This window comes from Sardina pilchardus, chromosome 12 (genome assembly GCF_963854185.1).
Source record: "Sardina pilchardus chromosome 12, fSarPil1.1, whole genome shotgun sequence".
In the NCBI taxonomy this organism is placed as follows: domain Eukaryota; kingdom Metazoa; phylum Chordata; class Actinopteri; order Clupeiformes; family Clupeidae; genus Sardina; species Sardina pilchardus.
In genome coordinates, this window is record NC_085005.1 from 9,922,505 (window position 1) to 9,940,109 (window position 17,605).

The following is a 17,605-nucleotide window of genomic DNA, read 5'->3' on the forward strand; positions in this document are numbered from 1 at the left end:
ACAAATATGATAAGCTCATTGCATACACGGGGTGCCTCTCAACATCTCTCCTCGATCCTCAATGGTCGATCCTCGAGGGGCGTTCCCACTGATGTGACTGATCTATAACTATCACTGGATAGACTATCCCATTGTTGTCGCCCCATCATTCTTAATGTAGATCAGTGAGGATCGAGGCCCGAGGAGCGAGGGAGGACGTATAAAAGCCCAAATGAGAGGCACCTTTGGTCTCTCGTAAGTCTCTGGTACTGTTCTGTAGAACTGGACTGCTAGAGCATTTAGGGCATGGCACACAGAGAAGTTCAGGCATCAGAGACCCTCAGTGAGAAGAACTCACAGCTGGTATGTTAAGTGTGCCATAAAAAAAACCTCCTCTCGAACTAAATGCCCTTGCTTTTTAACCAGTGGTGTTCGGGTCAAATTGACCCGTTTTTTTTTATTTTCACGAAAAGAACAACTGTGATGTTCTTCAATCTGATACTTTATGGCTTTAGCTTATTTTCAGTGAGAAACAGATGTACAGAAAAAACACAAACACACACACACACACACACACACACACAAACAGAAACACACACACACACACACACATACAAAAACTGAAACACACACACACACATATGCTCGCACACACTCGCACACATACTCTTTCTCACTCATTTTCACTCCAAGCCAGAGAAATTCCTGCTTTCTTGCTTTACCCTCTGTTGTGAGGGATCCTGATCAATGATGTCCACTTCCAAAAGATTGACAATGTTGAGCAGGCTGTAAGGGTGCAAACTCTGAACATCAAATAAAAGATTAAAGCTTATATAAGTTTGGATTACATACACCACATGATTATTATCAACGCAGCTCTCAATCTCTCAGCAGCCCCCAAGCCAAGGCTTGAACGGGAGACTGAACAAAGATAATGGTGAAAAATAGTGTGCTTTCAGCCAGCAAAGCTTGTAATATCCCTGTATTCTGCGACTGAAAGTAGCACCTTTTTTGAGAGATGAAAAAACATTGTCCCAACTTTATGTGAATAAGTAAACTGTTCATGACCCAATTTGGCTTGCTATTGATACAGATCTGATAACTTCCACTATACAGTACAAGCTTGTTCTCTGGTCAGATCACCCAAGATGGTGAGCTGGTGTTTAGCGGGTGTACTGGCAACTCAGCAATCAGCCGTGTGTATGTATATGGAAATCACTTTGGATACTGACAAAAGGTTGAATACGTTTGGTTGGAGTTTGTTTATTCATTTTCTGCATAAATTGAAAACCACTTCTTAAGAACCCCTCAGAAAATGGAAACCCCCTGTGGTGCTTGATTGTTTCCAGTCTGGCAGGCTGTGACCGCCTTCCATTCACTAGTTATTGGACTCATTTATCATACTTAGGTGATTCAGACTTCTTTTGTACATGTTTTAATATAAAATCTCCTGTAATGACAATAGAGTCTTGGTGTAAGCCAAAACATTGGTGTGTAGTTTGTTTAGTCGTACATTGCATCTTCGGACACAATTATGCTCTCTTGCATCTGTGAGCTTCATTACAAACAAAATTAGGTCCCACACCACCCACTCTAAGGAAATTGTTTTATATCCAACAGTGTCCAGAATGTCATTTTACAGAGCAAAGCTAAATGTGCCTTCTAGGGTGCAGCACATGTTGCCATTATGTAAATCCCTTCATTCAGTGCAGTCGTAGAACAACGAAGGCATACTTTTTGAAAAACAAACATCATAATTTGCATCTGCAAAAAATCTGCGCTTACTCCCTGGGATACGAGCCTGTAATCAAAGCCTTTACTCTATCAGCTAACTGCTACAGACGTCTGCAAAACGCCTTATGCGTGCCCTTTACGCCTGACCAGCTTCTTAAAAGCCAGCTTAAAGTCTTCGTTGAAGCTGGTGTAAAGAAGAGGGTTGATGAGTGAGTTGATGTAGCCCAGCCAGGTGAGGAAGTCCGAGACCTGACGGGAGGGGCTGAGCAGCCCCAGGCCCACCAGGACCTCCTTGACGAAGAAGGGCAGCCAGCAGAGGATGAAGGCCCCGAGGATGAGCCCCAGGATCCGGGCCGCCTTCCGCTCCCGCAGGGTGCAGATCTGGTTCCTCTCGCCCGCCGCGTCCAGGTCGGTCTCGAAGGACGGGATGCGGATGGTGACGTTGAAGCGGTCGAACTCCATGGCGGGGTCCGACGTGGACAGGTCGGACACGCAGAGGGTGTGCACCACGCGGCACTGGCCCAGCGAGTGCTGGCTGTCCGTGCTGCGGCTGCTGAGGTGGCGCGAGGAGCCGCGCTTCTGGTACAGCGTCTTGGCGGCGCTGTAGATGCGGTAGTAGAGGATGAGGATGAGCGTCATGGGGATGTAGAAGGCCCCCAGGGTGGAGTAGATGGTGTAGCCCACGTGGTCGTGCTCGATGATGCACTGGGTGGCCACGGTGGCCTGGTGGCGGTGGCGCCAGAACAGGGGCGGCACGGAGATGAAGACGGAGATGACCCACACCGCCGCCACCATGGCGGCGGCCCGCCGCGCCGTCCGCTTGCGCGCGTACTCGATGGCCTTGGTGATGGCCCAGAAGCGGTCCAGCGCGATGACGCACAGGTGCAGGATGGAGGACGTGCAGCAGGTCATGTCCACGCTCAGCCACACCTCGCACACCGCCTGGCCCAGCGTCCACGTCTCCATGGTGATGTAGACCACGCTGACGGGCATCACCAGGAGGGCCACCAGGAAGTCGGTGACGGCCAGCGAGCAGATGAGGTAGTTGGCCGGCAGGTGGAGCTTCTTGGTCGTGCAGATGGCCGCGATCACCCCGATGTTGACCAGCGCCGTGAGCAGGGTCAAGACCCCGAGGAGGACCACCACCACCAGCCGCTCGGTCACCATGGGGACGCGAAACACTCCCCCCCCCGCCGGCGCGTCGGTGCAGTTTGTGGCGTTGGGGGGCGCGTCCGAGCTCTCCCACTGGTACCGCTCCATCTCCATGACTACCCCAGCGGGGCCCTCCTGCCGAGCTGGACTCGCTCCACGGCTGTGGGCCAGCGCTCCCACCACTCCTGGTCAGCAGTGGCCCTGAAACAAACAAATGGGATTTTTAAATGCATTTCTCTTCACTGAAGGAGCACGAGGAAATCTAGTAAAGCGACTCTTAAAAGGCTTCCAGGAGACTGCCAAAACCATAAGGGACTTTAATGGAAATGAGAGTTGGCAGAAAGAGTAAAGACAAGGTCATCTGCGATCAGAAAAAAATGTTTTATATAAGGGCATGCAAAATGTGAACTTCTTAGTTGTTCACATACACTTTACGTCACGTACATAATACCTTTTCTTTTGCTGTCTCTGCAGATTTTGAATGGGTGTTTTGTTTTGGTCTGGAGCAGCAGGTAATCAGTTTAAACAATTCAAAATAGAATAACACCCTAATAAAATTTCACACCTAGCTTGTGAAAGCGTGATGGCATTCAGTGACCTTGAAATATCGTTAAGAGTTTCAACAACTTTCTGACCTCAATGTTTATCCAAGTTTTGAGTGTGATTCTTCTGTTATTGTTCAACTCTTTGTGGCCACCATTAGAACAGAGGCCTAAATGATAATATCTCACAAAACATTCTCAGGGCCATGGAGTGGAACACAAACACATAACGATAATGTGCAATTATAATTCCCAAACAGACGCTTAGAGAGGTTTTTTTGTGTGCATATCACATCAACATCTGTTTTTCCTTCTGATGTGATCTCAAGGGAGTACGGTACAAGCTGCACTCTCGGACACAAAGAGCACTTTGAAATCCCAGGGGGCGTGAGATATTACAGAGATGACAGAAATAAATTGGGAATAGGGGGGAAAAAAAAGAAATGCCATTTCTTCCTGGACTGTGCGTCCCCACAGGTCACCACAATGCTTCGCAAATGAGGCATGTCAAACCACAAACACTAACAACATATGGGAATTCTTTTAAGCGCGGCATTCGTTGACCTTTACTTTCAACAGCTGGTGACAGCCACCATCACCCCTGTGCGCAAACACCAGTTCATTTTAAGCCATAGAGGTCGGGGGGAGGGGGGGGGGGGCAATATCACAATAGAAGCTTTCAGCATGGGTATGGTACACTGTGTCTCCATAGTGAAGCACAGTAGGTGGTGATGTCCATTCGTCATGGTTGACAGATGGGCCCATTCACGTGAGGATCAGGTGGGAAGTATTGTGGGTGCCCGGGGAGGATCATCAGGAGTTCAGTGTCCCCTTACAATGATAAGGTTCTATCTGACAATTTTTGGCAAAATTGAGCTATTGACATATTCTTATTCTGTGACACCTTAAGAAGGTGAGGTGAAGTGAGTACCTGTTCCTGTTTCTACTAGAGTAGGGACATCCCTCGCCATCTTCAAAAAATGTCTGAAAACCCAGCTCTTCAGAGAACATCTCCTCTTATAGCACTACTACAGACAATTGCAATCATTGATGCACTTATTACACTCATTGATGCACTTGTCCTTTTTAATTTGTTGTTAGAAGTGCTCTAAAAACCTTAAATGTTTTTACCAGGTTGTAAGTCGCTTTGGTTAAAATAGCGTCAGCCAAATGTAATATAATGTTTCTTGTAGTTGTATGTATTTTTGGACATTATACAGTTAAGAGCCTTGTTCCGCTCATCATTATAACTCAATGAAATTCTAAGACTTTGAAGCTCAGTATCTCAGAACTTCTCAGAACGTAGAACCATATCAATGTAAGGGGACGCCCTGTTTCATTCCACTGCAATGAGAAGACAACTCAATCCGACGAGTTATGATTCCCCGAGCACCGCTGTTGGGCAGGCAGCTCACTGCTCTGGGTTAGTGTGTGCTTCACCTCACTGTGTATTCACTGCGTGTTGTGTGTGTTCACTAATTCACAAATTGGGATAAATGCAGAGATCAAATTTCCCTCACAGGATCAAAAAAGTATCTATACTTCTAAAGAATGTGACTGTATGGGGCATCATGTGGGATGGTGTTTCTGTGTCTGGTGGAGCTGGGCTACTATCAGTGGCAATGCAGCCTCTACAAATCATCTGAACTATCTGATCATTTATTGATGCATTACACAGCAAACTGTCACCATGAAGTTGGCTCAGGAAGAGTGGGTAGACTTTTTTACCCACTGCGATAATGACTCCCCCCTCGGCAAAGTGAAAGGAATAATATACTTTTTAATTTATGCACATATACAGTATGTATGTATGCATGTATGTATGCTGAATGCTGTGCTTGTTTGGCTGCTGGAACGCTCTCATTTCCCCTTGGGGATGAATAAAGTATATCTATCTATCTATCTATATACAGCTGCACAGCATGAACAAATCAAAACTTCTTCAATTAACCACATGGTGGGAGTAGAGGGAATAAATAACACATTGTTTTAGATTTCAGTACTTAATTAAATCAAGAGTGCAATTTAGAAGAATGAGCGCACAACTTAGTAAAACAATATATATAATATAATAAATAATATATGATATAATAAAACAAGTTCACAATTTAGTAAAATGAGCCCACGATTTGCTAAAATCATCGATTTAGTGAATATTTTCTCGATATACAACAATAGATTTGTCTTTCAGACCTCCAAGGCTCCGTAGAGACCTTTTTTGATTGAGCAAAAGAAGTAAACATGTAGTTTACAGAAGAGGACATGATCTCCGGGAAGGAATACTCTTTAAGGAAAGGAAAAGGAAGGAAAATTGTTTAATTCATTTTCAGGGAGGAAAAAACACATGCCTTTCTAAATGTAGTAGGCTACATTTGCATATTTTGTCAAGTTTAGTACAAATTCCAGAGGCATCAGATAAGAATGTTGAATATGTCTAGAAGAAGTACTCAAGATCAATGATCACAATGGTTGTGAACAGTTTAGGATAACAGAGTTGCCATTCATACACAAGTCATTGAGAAAAACAGACGGTGTGACATGTCTTGCCCATCCAAGCTCATTCATGCGTAACATTGATAAGATTTTTCAGAGGCTTGTACTCTCTGAACAGGATTATCATTCTGAAATGACAAAGGGAGAGTCTTATGGAACACACACACACACACACACATACAGAGAGAGAGAGAGAGATTCCTGCTGTGTCTCATTGAAACAGCATGGCCCTCTTCTCCTGCTCCTCTAATACTCCCTGCACATACAGTATGCAAGGGCGCACACACACACAAACATAAAGAAACATGTTGGAATCCAGTCTCAGCATTCATCATGTGAAGGATCAATGATGTGAAGGGGGTGAAGCTCAGTACACCACAGATTTTAATTGCACGACCCCTGACATGTCAGTCTTTCCTCCATATAAAGTGGAATCCTTTAATAAACAAGTTCATGTATGGACTACATTATGTGTGAGTTGACACACATATCCAGGCCTTTGATTCCCAGAGAAGGAGTTGTGTCAGCTTCCCCAGAGATCTCTCTCTCTCTCCTTCTCTTTCTTTCTTTCTCTCTCTATCTCTCTCTCTCCACCATTTGCTAATGAGAGCCTAGAGTTTAAGTCATTTAATTTTCTTGCATGGTACCATTCTTTGATGGCAAATAAACCCGAGGGGGAGGACATATTTTCGCCACTGAGGCTGATAGTGATAAAGCAAAATGTGGACTTAAATTTGTCCTTCAGTCACTTTGTGACAGGATACTTTGGCATAGCATAATTTAATCTACAGTACATAATTCCTGCAAATCCTTGGAATGAGTAAAACATGATGATATCTGTTCTTGATAATGTCAAGAACTTTCAAGACTGTTGAAGGGGACCTACTTCCAATCTATCTGCTCAGCTCAGCCAACTGCTATTATGGTAAAATCAAATCCTCCTTCCACCTACAGTATAGTGCATCTAAACCCTGGCAAAATGCTTTGAACTGTTTTCAGTTGTGGAACTAATCAGCTCAATGGCTATGAGTCTACTTTGTTTTCTTCCTCACAATGAGGTGCTATAAATCACCTGTAGTTTCACTAAAATGCTGATGGAAACGTATGGATATACTTGGCAGGTGCAAACGACGGCATAATGAAGCCACTTAGCCATTTAACTGGCACGGAGAAAGGTAAACTGTTTCCACAGAGCACACTGTGGCTTGGCAGGCAGAGAATGCCCCTTTCTGTACTGCGGTGCGGTACACTGAAAGGAAGCCCATCATTTCATGATGAAGTGAAGTGAACTGCAATTGAACAAGAGAGCAGCGAATGAATGAGTGTCATATGTAAATCTCCTCTCTTTCTCTGTCTCTCTCAAGTACATTACCATTAATTAGGCTCTATCTGCTCTCATCTAATAATTCATCTCATGCATATTTCTTTTTCTACTCCAGGGAGAGAATGAAAGATTGACCTTATTGTTCACATGTTGAGCTTTTTTTTCTATGTCTACAGCTCTCAGTCTTAAATGCAAATGCACATTCCCTGGAGAGGAAACTTCTTCCTGAACTACATTGCACACATGCACATGTATCCTAAAGAGGGATTCTTTAATCTTTCAGTAAACATTTATAAACCAGAAAGAATTAATTTTATGACTTAATAAGCCCCTGACCCTGCAGCCCAGGCCGTATACGTGACAAACAAACTCCCGCAAGCTCGCTAGAACGAAGGAACTCAGGAGGCTGGCCACATAAGTCCTACTCTGAGCCATCAAAGGGAACATCTCATCCATGTGACTACACTTAACTCGATTCCAGGATGAAGTCACACAGGATGTTAACTGGACTGACCCCTGTTGAGGTTCCTGGAGCCATAAGCAACAACAGAGCTGGCCACTAGTAGAGAGCAATGCCTGGGGGCGAAGAGGTCAGTGCATGATGAACTCTCTCTTGCTCAAAGCAAAACAGAGGGTGGAAATGCATCCTAATTTGGCCTCGACGCTCTGCGAGAGATACGATGCACGCTGTCCGCAACAACGCAAGCACTCTGGATGATGCATCATAACCTGATATGAAAGTGGAATGCAGACAGCAGTTTGTTATACTTGACTGTAAATGTGAAATGATGATGATTTGTGAAATGTAATATTTATGCAATAAAACACAATGTACAGTATCTCAGAATTGAATACGGCATTGTAAAATCGAAAAAAGATGCGATGCAATACTGTGCGTTCAGACCAAGAGCGACCAAAGCTGCAAAGTCGCTGGTAAAATGCAGCTGCTAAAAAAAATCTGTCGCGCAAGTCGCTCATGACGTGAGAGATTCGCAATGCGCAATACAAGTGTACACGTGTGTCACTGCATCAAGGCGATAGATTACAGGTATTGAATTCAGAAATACAAAAGATTTCTGGATTTCTTTTGTTTTTCAAATATATAGACAGACAACAGAGATTAGCCTAGTTGTGTATCCATATGTGTCATTGTGACTAAACATAGCCTACAGAGAATGGTGACCTATATGTTGAACACAACGTTATTGACAGAGTCATATGACAGTGTCTAAGCAGGGAGATTCTAATTGGTTGTAGGATTGCAAATCAATTCACTGTAATCTTCCATCACACAACAGTGACCAATCTCCTAACTGTCAGATAAATTGCTCTTCAGTTCCGCTGGAAAATTGGCAATTATGTGTGATTTAATCAGTTAAATGTTTATTTAGGGGATTTGTTTTAATTGTGTGATACATCATTTGAATTGTCTTTGGTGAAAGAAAAACACTCTGTTAAGGGTGATGAAATATCTGTTAGTGCTATGCATGACTAAAATGAGTAATATGCACTTGCCAGTTGAAATTAATGGGTGCTTTAACTCTGTCTTAAAAATCTCAATATCCATTAAGCTTCCAAGATAAAACAACAGAGAGGCTGTTTAAGAGGATAAAGAGGCTGAATGAAGTAAAGTACTGTACCGAGGTAGCCTAGAAATCTAGACGCACCCGGGATGGTCTAGCATCGCACTGTTAAGGCCCATCCTGCGTCCGACACCAAGTCAGTCAGTCCAATCAGAACGCTCTATCTGTGTACCAAGTCCTTGAGCCCGCCTTAGTACGGTGACGACAGAGCTGCGCGACAGCGAGATAGCAGAACAACCATAGAAAACAACGTAGCCTAACGAAGCGCTGATTGGTCACAAGTGCTGGCCTATTACGTGCAGAGGCAGTTTGAAAGACAACGATTCAGTCTCTGTGAATGGTCCGACTCCAAACTATACATTTAATGTACAGTTTGGCTTGCCAGGCTAGTACCGAGGGACAAAAAACAAACAAACAAAAAAAAATGAATCTCCAAGAGCTAAGACAAGGAACAGGGTACAAAACCGAAGTGGTTTACGGCCGGGGTCATCCCCTCTGGGTCCAGGTCTCTTAATCATTTACGACAGATGACTTTTGTCAGGGAGAGATCAGAAAGCAACACCATTACTCTGCTGTCACACTTCCTCTGAGAAAATGTATGACCTTTTCAGTGAGGAGATTGCACTGGCCATCCAGTAGGCCTATTATCATAAAACCACCTGGAGACAAGCACAACCGTATCACCGGAGAGGCCATCCATCAGTGAAAGACGTGAAAGATGAACTCAGCTAATCAATCAATCAATCAATCAATCAAGCACATTTTATGCAACATAGTATACATGTACATGTAGGGCACATAACAGCAATGCATGAATATTCAAATATAAAAATAGAAATGAATTAGAGAAGAATAAGAAGACACTGATTAAAAGAATATCAAAGTGGCAAACAAATGATAATACTGAATAATAGATTCAGTCATATTCGATCACTCAAGGCCTCAAGATTATTTGTCAGTGGAGAGAGGAATTTGGAGAACTGAACATTCAATAACAAAGTTGATTAAATTTAAATTCAAACCTGTTCAACATGTCCAAGGAGGACAAAGTGGTTGATACACAGTCAGGTTGATACACAGCCTTACCGGGGTGCAATGCAAGCAAGCAAGCAGAAAATCGCAAGAGGAAATGGAAGATTGAAAGCTGTGGTGCTAATGATAGGATGATTGAACAGGGTCCACACTCTCATTTCCACTCCAGCTTGTATTAGACTTCCCTTTGCCAGCACACTATGCTAGATGTATCAGTCAAAACCAGCTGACCCGTTCTGTGAATCTGGCGTCTTGCCAAATTTCCTGTACAGCTGAAAATGGCACAGAGAGGAATTATTATTTTAGATAAAGTGAGACCATATTGAATACCTTTTAGAATGGATCCAGGAGCAACTGAGTAATGGTCAAATAAAAGGCTGGAGACTAAGAGAAATGAAAGGATTCTGTATTACAATAGCTTTTGCAATAGGCCTAGACTTAAAAGTTAGCTATATACTTGGAAATCGTGCATACTTTTTAAGTGATTTCAAGGCATTGTCTTAGGCTAACAAAGAACAATTCATCTCTGTGTGTAGATGAAACTGAGGAGACCTATAAGTAGTATCTCATACATATTATTCCATAAAGTGCTCCGTCTGAGAGTGCAGAATGGGTGCACTGCACCAGGGCTGATTACCATTGCTTGTTTGCTGTTCAATGCAGAGCCAGCAGTGCTGGTAACCAGAGGTGGAAAAATCCAGTTTCAGAAAGTAAAAGTCCTGACCACATATCTGTGCCAACCATTCATTTAAACCAACTGATTCTAATTAGCACAACTCTTCAGTAGGGCAGCAAATTGATGAGATCACCTGTGCTAAGTGCACAGATAGAACCAATACATGATCGGACTTTTACTCATTTGAAGCTGGAGTTTTCCACCTCTACTGGTAACTCTCTTCACGGCTGCATCTTTGAAGAGTTATCCAAATCCAAATAGGATACCACAGTATGTCTGATAATACCATGTAGTACAACAAATGCAGGTGAAATGCAGAGAAAGAGGAAGAGAAAGAGAAGAACATGAAGGATTCTTATAAAATATTAAAATGCATATTTGGTAGAAGGTATTAATGTTCCATGATATGAGAAGCCTTTTGATCCAGAAGTAATAAACCACCCTCATGTGGCGCACAATACAGTCTCACACTGTGTGTTATTGGACCCTTTCATTAACTATTTCTAAATAAAATATGTTAAGAACTCTAAAAAAAAACAAAATGTTCTGCAAATCAGTGGCATTCTGTACACAGCTCCCACACTGCTGAGTTCAGTTCATTACTTGGGCTACATGACTGTAGATTCCAACTGAGGTGAAACTCAAAGTATTCTACGCACTTTAAGCATTTTCCTTCTCTCCCTGTCTCCCCCTCTCCAACATTTTGGTGGAAAATCAACTCAACAAGAAAATTGTCCTCATAGCCATTTTCACATGATGTCCGGACATTACCAGTGGACTCGAGTGGTCAAACATGGCCTTCACACAAGGACATTGCCCGGGTATGACTTGTTCCTGAAGTGAATACAAAGGTGGTTTAAGTGAGGAGAGGAGGTTGACGCACTATAGCTAACTGTCAGTATTCTGTACAATATAGGTTCAATAATGATGATTAATAATGCTAATAAGGCAATTGTTGTTGATACGAAAAGAAGGTATGAAAACATGTATTCTATGTTCCCTTAAAAGTGCAACTTGTTTCCATGTTGGCCCCACTTGCCCAAAGGTGCACTCGCAAGAAGATCCTAGAGATTGAAAGTAAAAGTCTGCTGGAGTTGTAGTGAGTTGCGAGAACCAGGGCACCAACTAAGATAAAACACAAAGAGGGTGAATATAAAAGTGGGCCTCTCCACATCAGGTTTGTGATCTGAATAGGAGGACACTTTGATGGATGGGTGTAGGCAGGCAGATCTGTCAAACAGAGACAGTGATTGACAGCTGGATCAAGGTCATAAATCTAGGAGTAAGCGAAGGGACACATTTAAGTTAGAGTCTAGACAGAATATCTTGTACTAGATGATTCATGTGCAGAGACTTCTTCACCCAATAGACCCACCTTTGTGTATTAGTTATAACTTCACAGTATTATTCAAATAATTGTTCATCTTACCTTGGTTATTAATTGATATGCTGAGATGGATTTGTTATGTTTTGGTTTGGAGTGTAACATGCGAGTTTTTCTGGAAATGCAATGACTTTGTTTTAACTCTGTTAAATATTTAATATTTGTACGATAACATGTAGTGTAGATCTTTGGAGAAATGTCTATTGTGTCTTTGGTCTTGCACCAATTCTGTTGTGAGTAAAATGATACTTTGGAAAGTGTTATTACAAGAAATCCAATCCAATTTTGAGAGGAAGAAAGAACAGAGATACAGTTTCTTTTCATGACAAGGATTCCAAATGAGTTACCCACCCTCATCAGATATTAGTTATGTGCTAGAGATCTCTATTTCACAAAATGTCTTATTCCAAACTGCATTAGTATCTATAATGGGAGTTAATAATATCTCATGCAAATCAACTCCAGCCCACTCTGAGATGCTGTTGGGCATATTGCCAAAATGTTGAAAAGAAACACTCTTTTCCATTTTCTGATTGCATCAAAAATGAAACAGTCACTTTTATACTTTTCAATGGATCACTTTATAACAGTACTTTGCATTTTGTTATGCTGCCTTATTCTAAATACCCACACAAATGGGTAAAAAGAGTCAGTCTATTTCTAAATACCCACACAAATGGGTAAACAGTGTCAGTCCTTTTCTAAATACCCACACAAATGGGTAAAAAGAGTCAGTCTATTTCTAAATACCCACACAAATGGGTAAAAAGGACACTCCTTTTCTAAACAACCCACAAAAAGGGGCATAGTGAGTCACTCCCGGACATCCAGAGGGTGAGATCAGTGTCTTCTCCATCCTACATTAGCATATCTATAGGTATGCATATATCCATGCATGGTTAATGTACCCTGTGGGTATGCAAATATGTTTACTGTACGTCTGAATGTATTCGTGTATGTATACAGGCTACTCCCCTATTGCTGTGAAGGATCTGATGCATCGGTTATCTTCCCTATATCTGCCTTTCTAAAATGAAAGGATGAATGGCTTCTCACAACAAAATAAAGTTATTCAGCTTGATGGTTGGCAGTCTAGTCCCATTGCCTTTCCCATAATCTACTGGATTTGCACTGCTATATTCCAACTTGTGGACGAGTATGTTTGGTGCAAAGATCAGAGGCACCAGATGACAGCAGGACATGTTGGACAACAATCCTGTGCATATGGATATGCTGTCTGTGCTAAAGTCCTTAAGACTTTGATTAGCACGCCAGTGATGCAACGCTGCACAGAGATGTTGTACTGTCTATTTATCACCACTGATGGAGTATGTTGCCAACTGGAACTCCATAAACAAAGTCAGAGACCTGAGTGTGCTGTGATAGAACATTTCCAGTTAACAGATGACAGTTAAAGGTGCTAAGTGATGTTACGCGATTTCTAAGCGAAATATTTTTTTGTCACATACAGTAAACATCACTTCACCATCCGCTATACCTGTCTGTGCCCTGAGTAAACTGTAAAAAAATGTGGTGTCTGTGGACAGTCTAGGCTTCAAAAACGACAAAAAAACCTATGTGTGTTATGATGTGCGTTTAGGAGACTTTCTATTGTACGGGAGTGAAGGGGAGAAAGTAGTGAGTTAGCTCTCTGTTTTGTTTGAATGTCAGCAGAGGTGAGGTTACAGAACATCACTTAAATCACCTTTAACTTTAAATTTAACCCCAAGTTACAGACCAAAGTGTGTTAGGATAAAACATTCCCAGTTAACAAACAACAGTTGACTTTATATTTAACTCTAATTATACTATATTTAGCCTTCAGCATTATTCTTTAAAGTCTGAAGTCAAAATCCAAGCTCTGGTTTTAACTGAGCTTGTGGTTGTAGGTGGTGATGGCTATTTGTGTCTGGAAATCCTGGTAATAATTAGATAATTAGATTAAGTAAGTAACCACTGTTACATCATTGTCATTAACACGTTGGATACTGGTCATCTTTAATCATTATAGTCTAGGTCTCTCACCCAAACACCCAAACTCTTTCTGGAACAACAAGCCCAATGACCTTATCTCTGATAGATGGAGGAGGAGAAGACAAAGGGTTTTTAGCTGTCTTGGTATAGCACAGAATAACAATGAAACAGAATTTCTGTGACAGATGTAGTATAGTCTTATCAGAACTGTTCGAAACAGTACCAGGAATCCATTGCGGCCACAGAAACAAGACAAGCTGACACAGACCCTGTCCTTGTCTTTGTCCTTTGAAAAGCAGGCACTAGAGGGAAGATACAAGCCCCGACAGATATGCCACACAGATCCCTAAAATGCACTTAATACAGCTTATCAGTATCGTTCCCTGGGAGCCATACAGATAATCTTAGGGTAGCTTCGGTGTTGTTTTACAGGGAAGCTGAATACAAGCACAACAGTAAGCAGTGCATACAATATAAACACACTGTTGTGTTGCCCTTTGGCAAAGACCATTACAAAATACGCAATTTGGGTTCATTTGTTCAAATCATTTGTAGGAATATCATTTTATTCAGAAAGGACATTAAGATAGACACAATGATCTCTTGAATAAGTGGATTCATTTGTGTGCCACTACACATTCAAGTTTTGCTAATAGAGTAACAGAATGACCAAAGAGTCTGTCATATTCTTGAAAGAATTAAATGATATACCTCCCCTTCATGTTCCTTCAACAGTGTTGTCTGTCTGCTTTAGGGTGACGAATATAATCAAATGGTTTATCCTGTTCTCAAAAACCTTGTCTCTGTCAAATAAATGTTTGCCGGTGGCATATGATGATGGTTTTATCAAAAGCAGATATCACCACTTGCAGTTACGCGGTTATTCCGTTATTTTACAAAGCCTGCATGTAATGCCCTTGTAATACAGAGTATTTTTCCATGGAGGGATACACAAGCTGTTGATTGACAGAATGCAAGGCCACGCTTCATCTGTCTAGACCTTGCTGCTGTGGGGGCGCCAAAGGAGTCCGGCTGGGGAGACTATTGATTTCTGGCTTGATTACTCGGGCCAGCCAAGACAATATTAACTAGCATGGGTGAGCCTCAGGTAGGACAAGGTGTAATCCCCCCAGAAGCTCTCCCCCGTAGACACAGATATTAGGGTCGAACTCACGTAGGGGCCGTTAAAACCGTCAACCAGAGGATTGATCACTCTTCGAGCCTAACAAACAAACAAACAAACGAACAAACAAACAAGCAAAACAACTCTGTGTCCTCTCACTAGGAAAAGGAGGAGGAGAACAGGGGGGCTCAGGTATAGGCCACCCACAGGGCCAGCCGTGGAAGATTTACGAAACGACGACAGTGCCAGCAAGCAATTCTTGTGGCGACAAGCAGGGCTGACCGTAAATAATGAAGAGCATCTTGTCTAAAAAAATATGCTCTTGAATGCCATCAATCTGGAGACACATTTGCGGAAAAGAGTTCAGACCCAAGATGCTTGAGAGCAGTAAATCAACCCATTGCATGTAACGGCTGTGCACTCCTAAGCACCCCGCATCAGTCATCACTGGGGATGAAAGCAGGAGGGCTTTGGCAGGTGTACCAATCAAGCCTGATCATGATGCACAGAATTGCTTGAGATATATAGTCATCAGATGGTAGAGTTACACCGTCAGGTCTTGCCAGTTATGATTAGATATAATGAGGTGTGGAGCTAGAATTATTTGATAAGATAAGAATATTTGATAACAATCCACATCAATGGCTGTGGATGCAAATTCTATGGTGGAGAGAGGTCGCCTGATCCATTCCATGAGGCTCTGGAGACTTGATGGTCTTTGGGAGATTTTAGAGATTCTGCTTAGCAAGGATTCAGGGGACAACGCTATAATGAAATACTGAATGACAATTAATTAGACAATAAGTAAATTTAAATTTGCTTTTATTGTGAACATTGCTGTTGCTGGCTAGATGTAAAAACAGAACATAATCTCTTTGAAAGAGAGCATGTTTGGAAGAATATGCTGATGAACATAGGCTGTAACTGAAAAGATGCAGCCTAATGGTTAAATTTGCTGACAGTTTTTGCCACAGATAGTTCACATTGTACAGTAATCATCCCCACCAGAGAGAAACATTAATGACCTTTATCCATTTCCTTCCTCTGAACTAAGGTGTAAAACGATATGCTTATTCAAAAGGTAGATAGGAACACAATGTGGCAAAGGCAGACAGAAATACAGATCACCTAGTCTAATATTCAAATAGTAATCAAATTGTCCTTCTCTCTGGCTTCAAATAACACTATGATTTCATTACAACAGTAAACAACAGTGTGATTAGGCTACACACAAACGATGCTGTCTGTTCTAAAAATGGCCATATGAGCTTGTCTATTTAGAGTAGGCTACCCAATGATATGGGATATATGCAAACAAGCTTGCAATCAATTAATATGCGGAAATATCCTGCAGACACACTAACTGGGCACCAAATGACCAGTCCGTCGACAGCGGCTGGTGGTTTCAAATAGCGTACACAGAATGAATGAAACACTCAAGAAGTATTGATTTTTGACCAAGAGACGAACAATAGGTTACAACTTTTCCATTACAAATATATCCGCGATGCATTTCCCCTTTCATATGGTGAATTAAAGCCTATACGTGCTTCTCAGCTTAAAATGCATTCATATCGTCGTTCTCAACTTGTGATTTGAACAAAAAAAAACCTGTAACATGGTTAACAGTAACTGGAGCCGATTAACTCCAGTTAGTTCCTATTACAAATAAAACGGAATTAAAATGGAATATGGCAATAACGTTTTCATGTTAGTAAATTGTACGGTGTCCACCCCAGCCTACCTCTATCGTTAAATTCACCAAGCCTCACAAACCCAGCCCTGTGGGTAAAACTGAACCACATCATTGCGATAGCAGGTAGCTTAAGTGGTACCTGTCAAGACGCACCACATAATTCCCAATCACTGCCCAATTAGACTTGAGTTGAAAACATCAGGATAGTCATTACATAATTGTGCAGAGCATAACTTCGCTACAGTCAATGAAGAACTCGCTGTCTCCGTCTCTCTCTCACTCTCACACACTCACCGCATTTCCAGGCTACATTCTAACAAAACTAGCATTAATATTCAAATAAATAAAAGCTGATGTAAAGGTTTAAACATTAGGCTACTCACCATTGATTTCACTCTTACCGCTTTTAATCCAATAGTCTCCAGAGGAATGAACTCTCCGTTGTCACACAGCGTAAAACTTAAGATCTTCCCTTCCTCTGTGACTGTTGCTCCAAACATACATCCGTTTTTTAGTTTATGCTTTCCCTTGAGCATGCAGTTTTGGACTCCAGGAAATCTACCACTTCGGCTTGAATGGACGCACTGAGCGGTGCATCAGGTGTTTTTTGACATGAATAGGATACGCCTCATCTGTGGTCCTGCGCGCCCAAACACTTACGCGCATCATCCGGTCCCCTTAACATTCATGATATGGTCAGGTATGATCCAAAGCAGGGTCAACGGTCTGGAGTCTATCACAAGCGGAAAATCATTACAGCCTAAAGGCTGCTGCTACTCGTCTAGTGGGCTACTCCCGAGTCATCAAGGAATCATCAAGGTTATCTGCGTTTGGCGAAATGAAAACAACACCAGGGGGCACTTTTCTGCTGGATAGCTTACTATCTACATTATGCTGTTTTGCACCAGCTATA

The 17,605-nt window shown here is 42.1% G+C and overlaps 1 protein-coding gene across 2 annotated transcripts; it reads right to left on the reverse strand.

Moving 5' to 3' along the window:
- Positions 1–1,327: 1,327 nt before the first annotated feature.
- Positions 1,328–17,203, reverse strand: LOC134097995 (5-hydroxytryptamine receptor 1E). 2 transcript variants are annotated; one of them, XM_062550946.1, is made up of 2 exons: positions 17,076–17,203; positions 1,328–3,066 (listed from the first exon to the last, which is right to left on the reverse strand). In XM_062550946.1, the coding sequence occupies exon 2, from the start codon at positions 2,977–2,979 to the stop codon at positions 1,837–1,839; it is 1,143 nt and encodes a 380-aa protein (XP_062406930.1). In that variant the 5' UTR covers positions 2,980–3,066; positions 17,076–17,203; the 3' UTR covers positions 1,328–1,836. The 2 variants fall into 2 exon arrangements, with proteins under 2 accessions (XP_062406930.1, XP_062406931.1); XM_062550947.1 differs by having other exon boundaries at positions 17,094–17,183.
- Between the last annotated feature and the right edge of the window lie 402 nt (positions 17,204–17,605).

What these genes read in the sequence shown, in the direction of transcription:
- LOC134097995 (XM_062550946.1), bottom strand. Translation starts at nt 2,979, where the DNA reads ATGGAGATGGAGCGGTACCAGTGGGAGAGCTCGGACGCGCCCCCCAAC.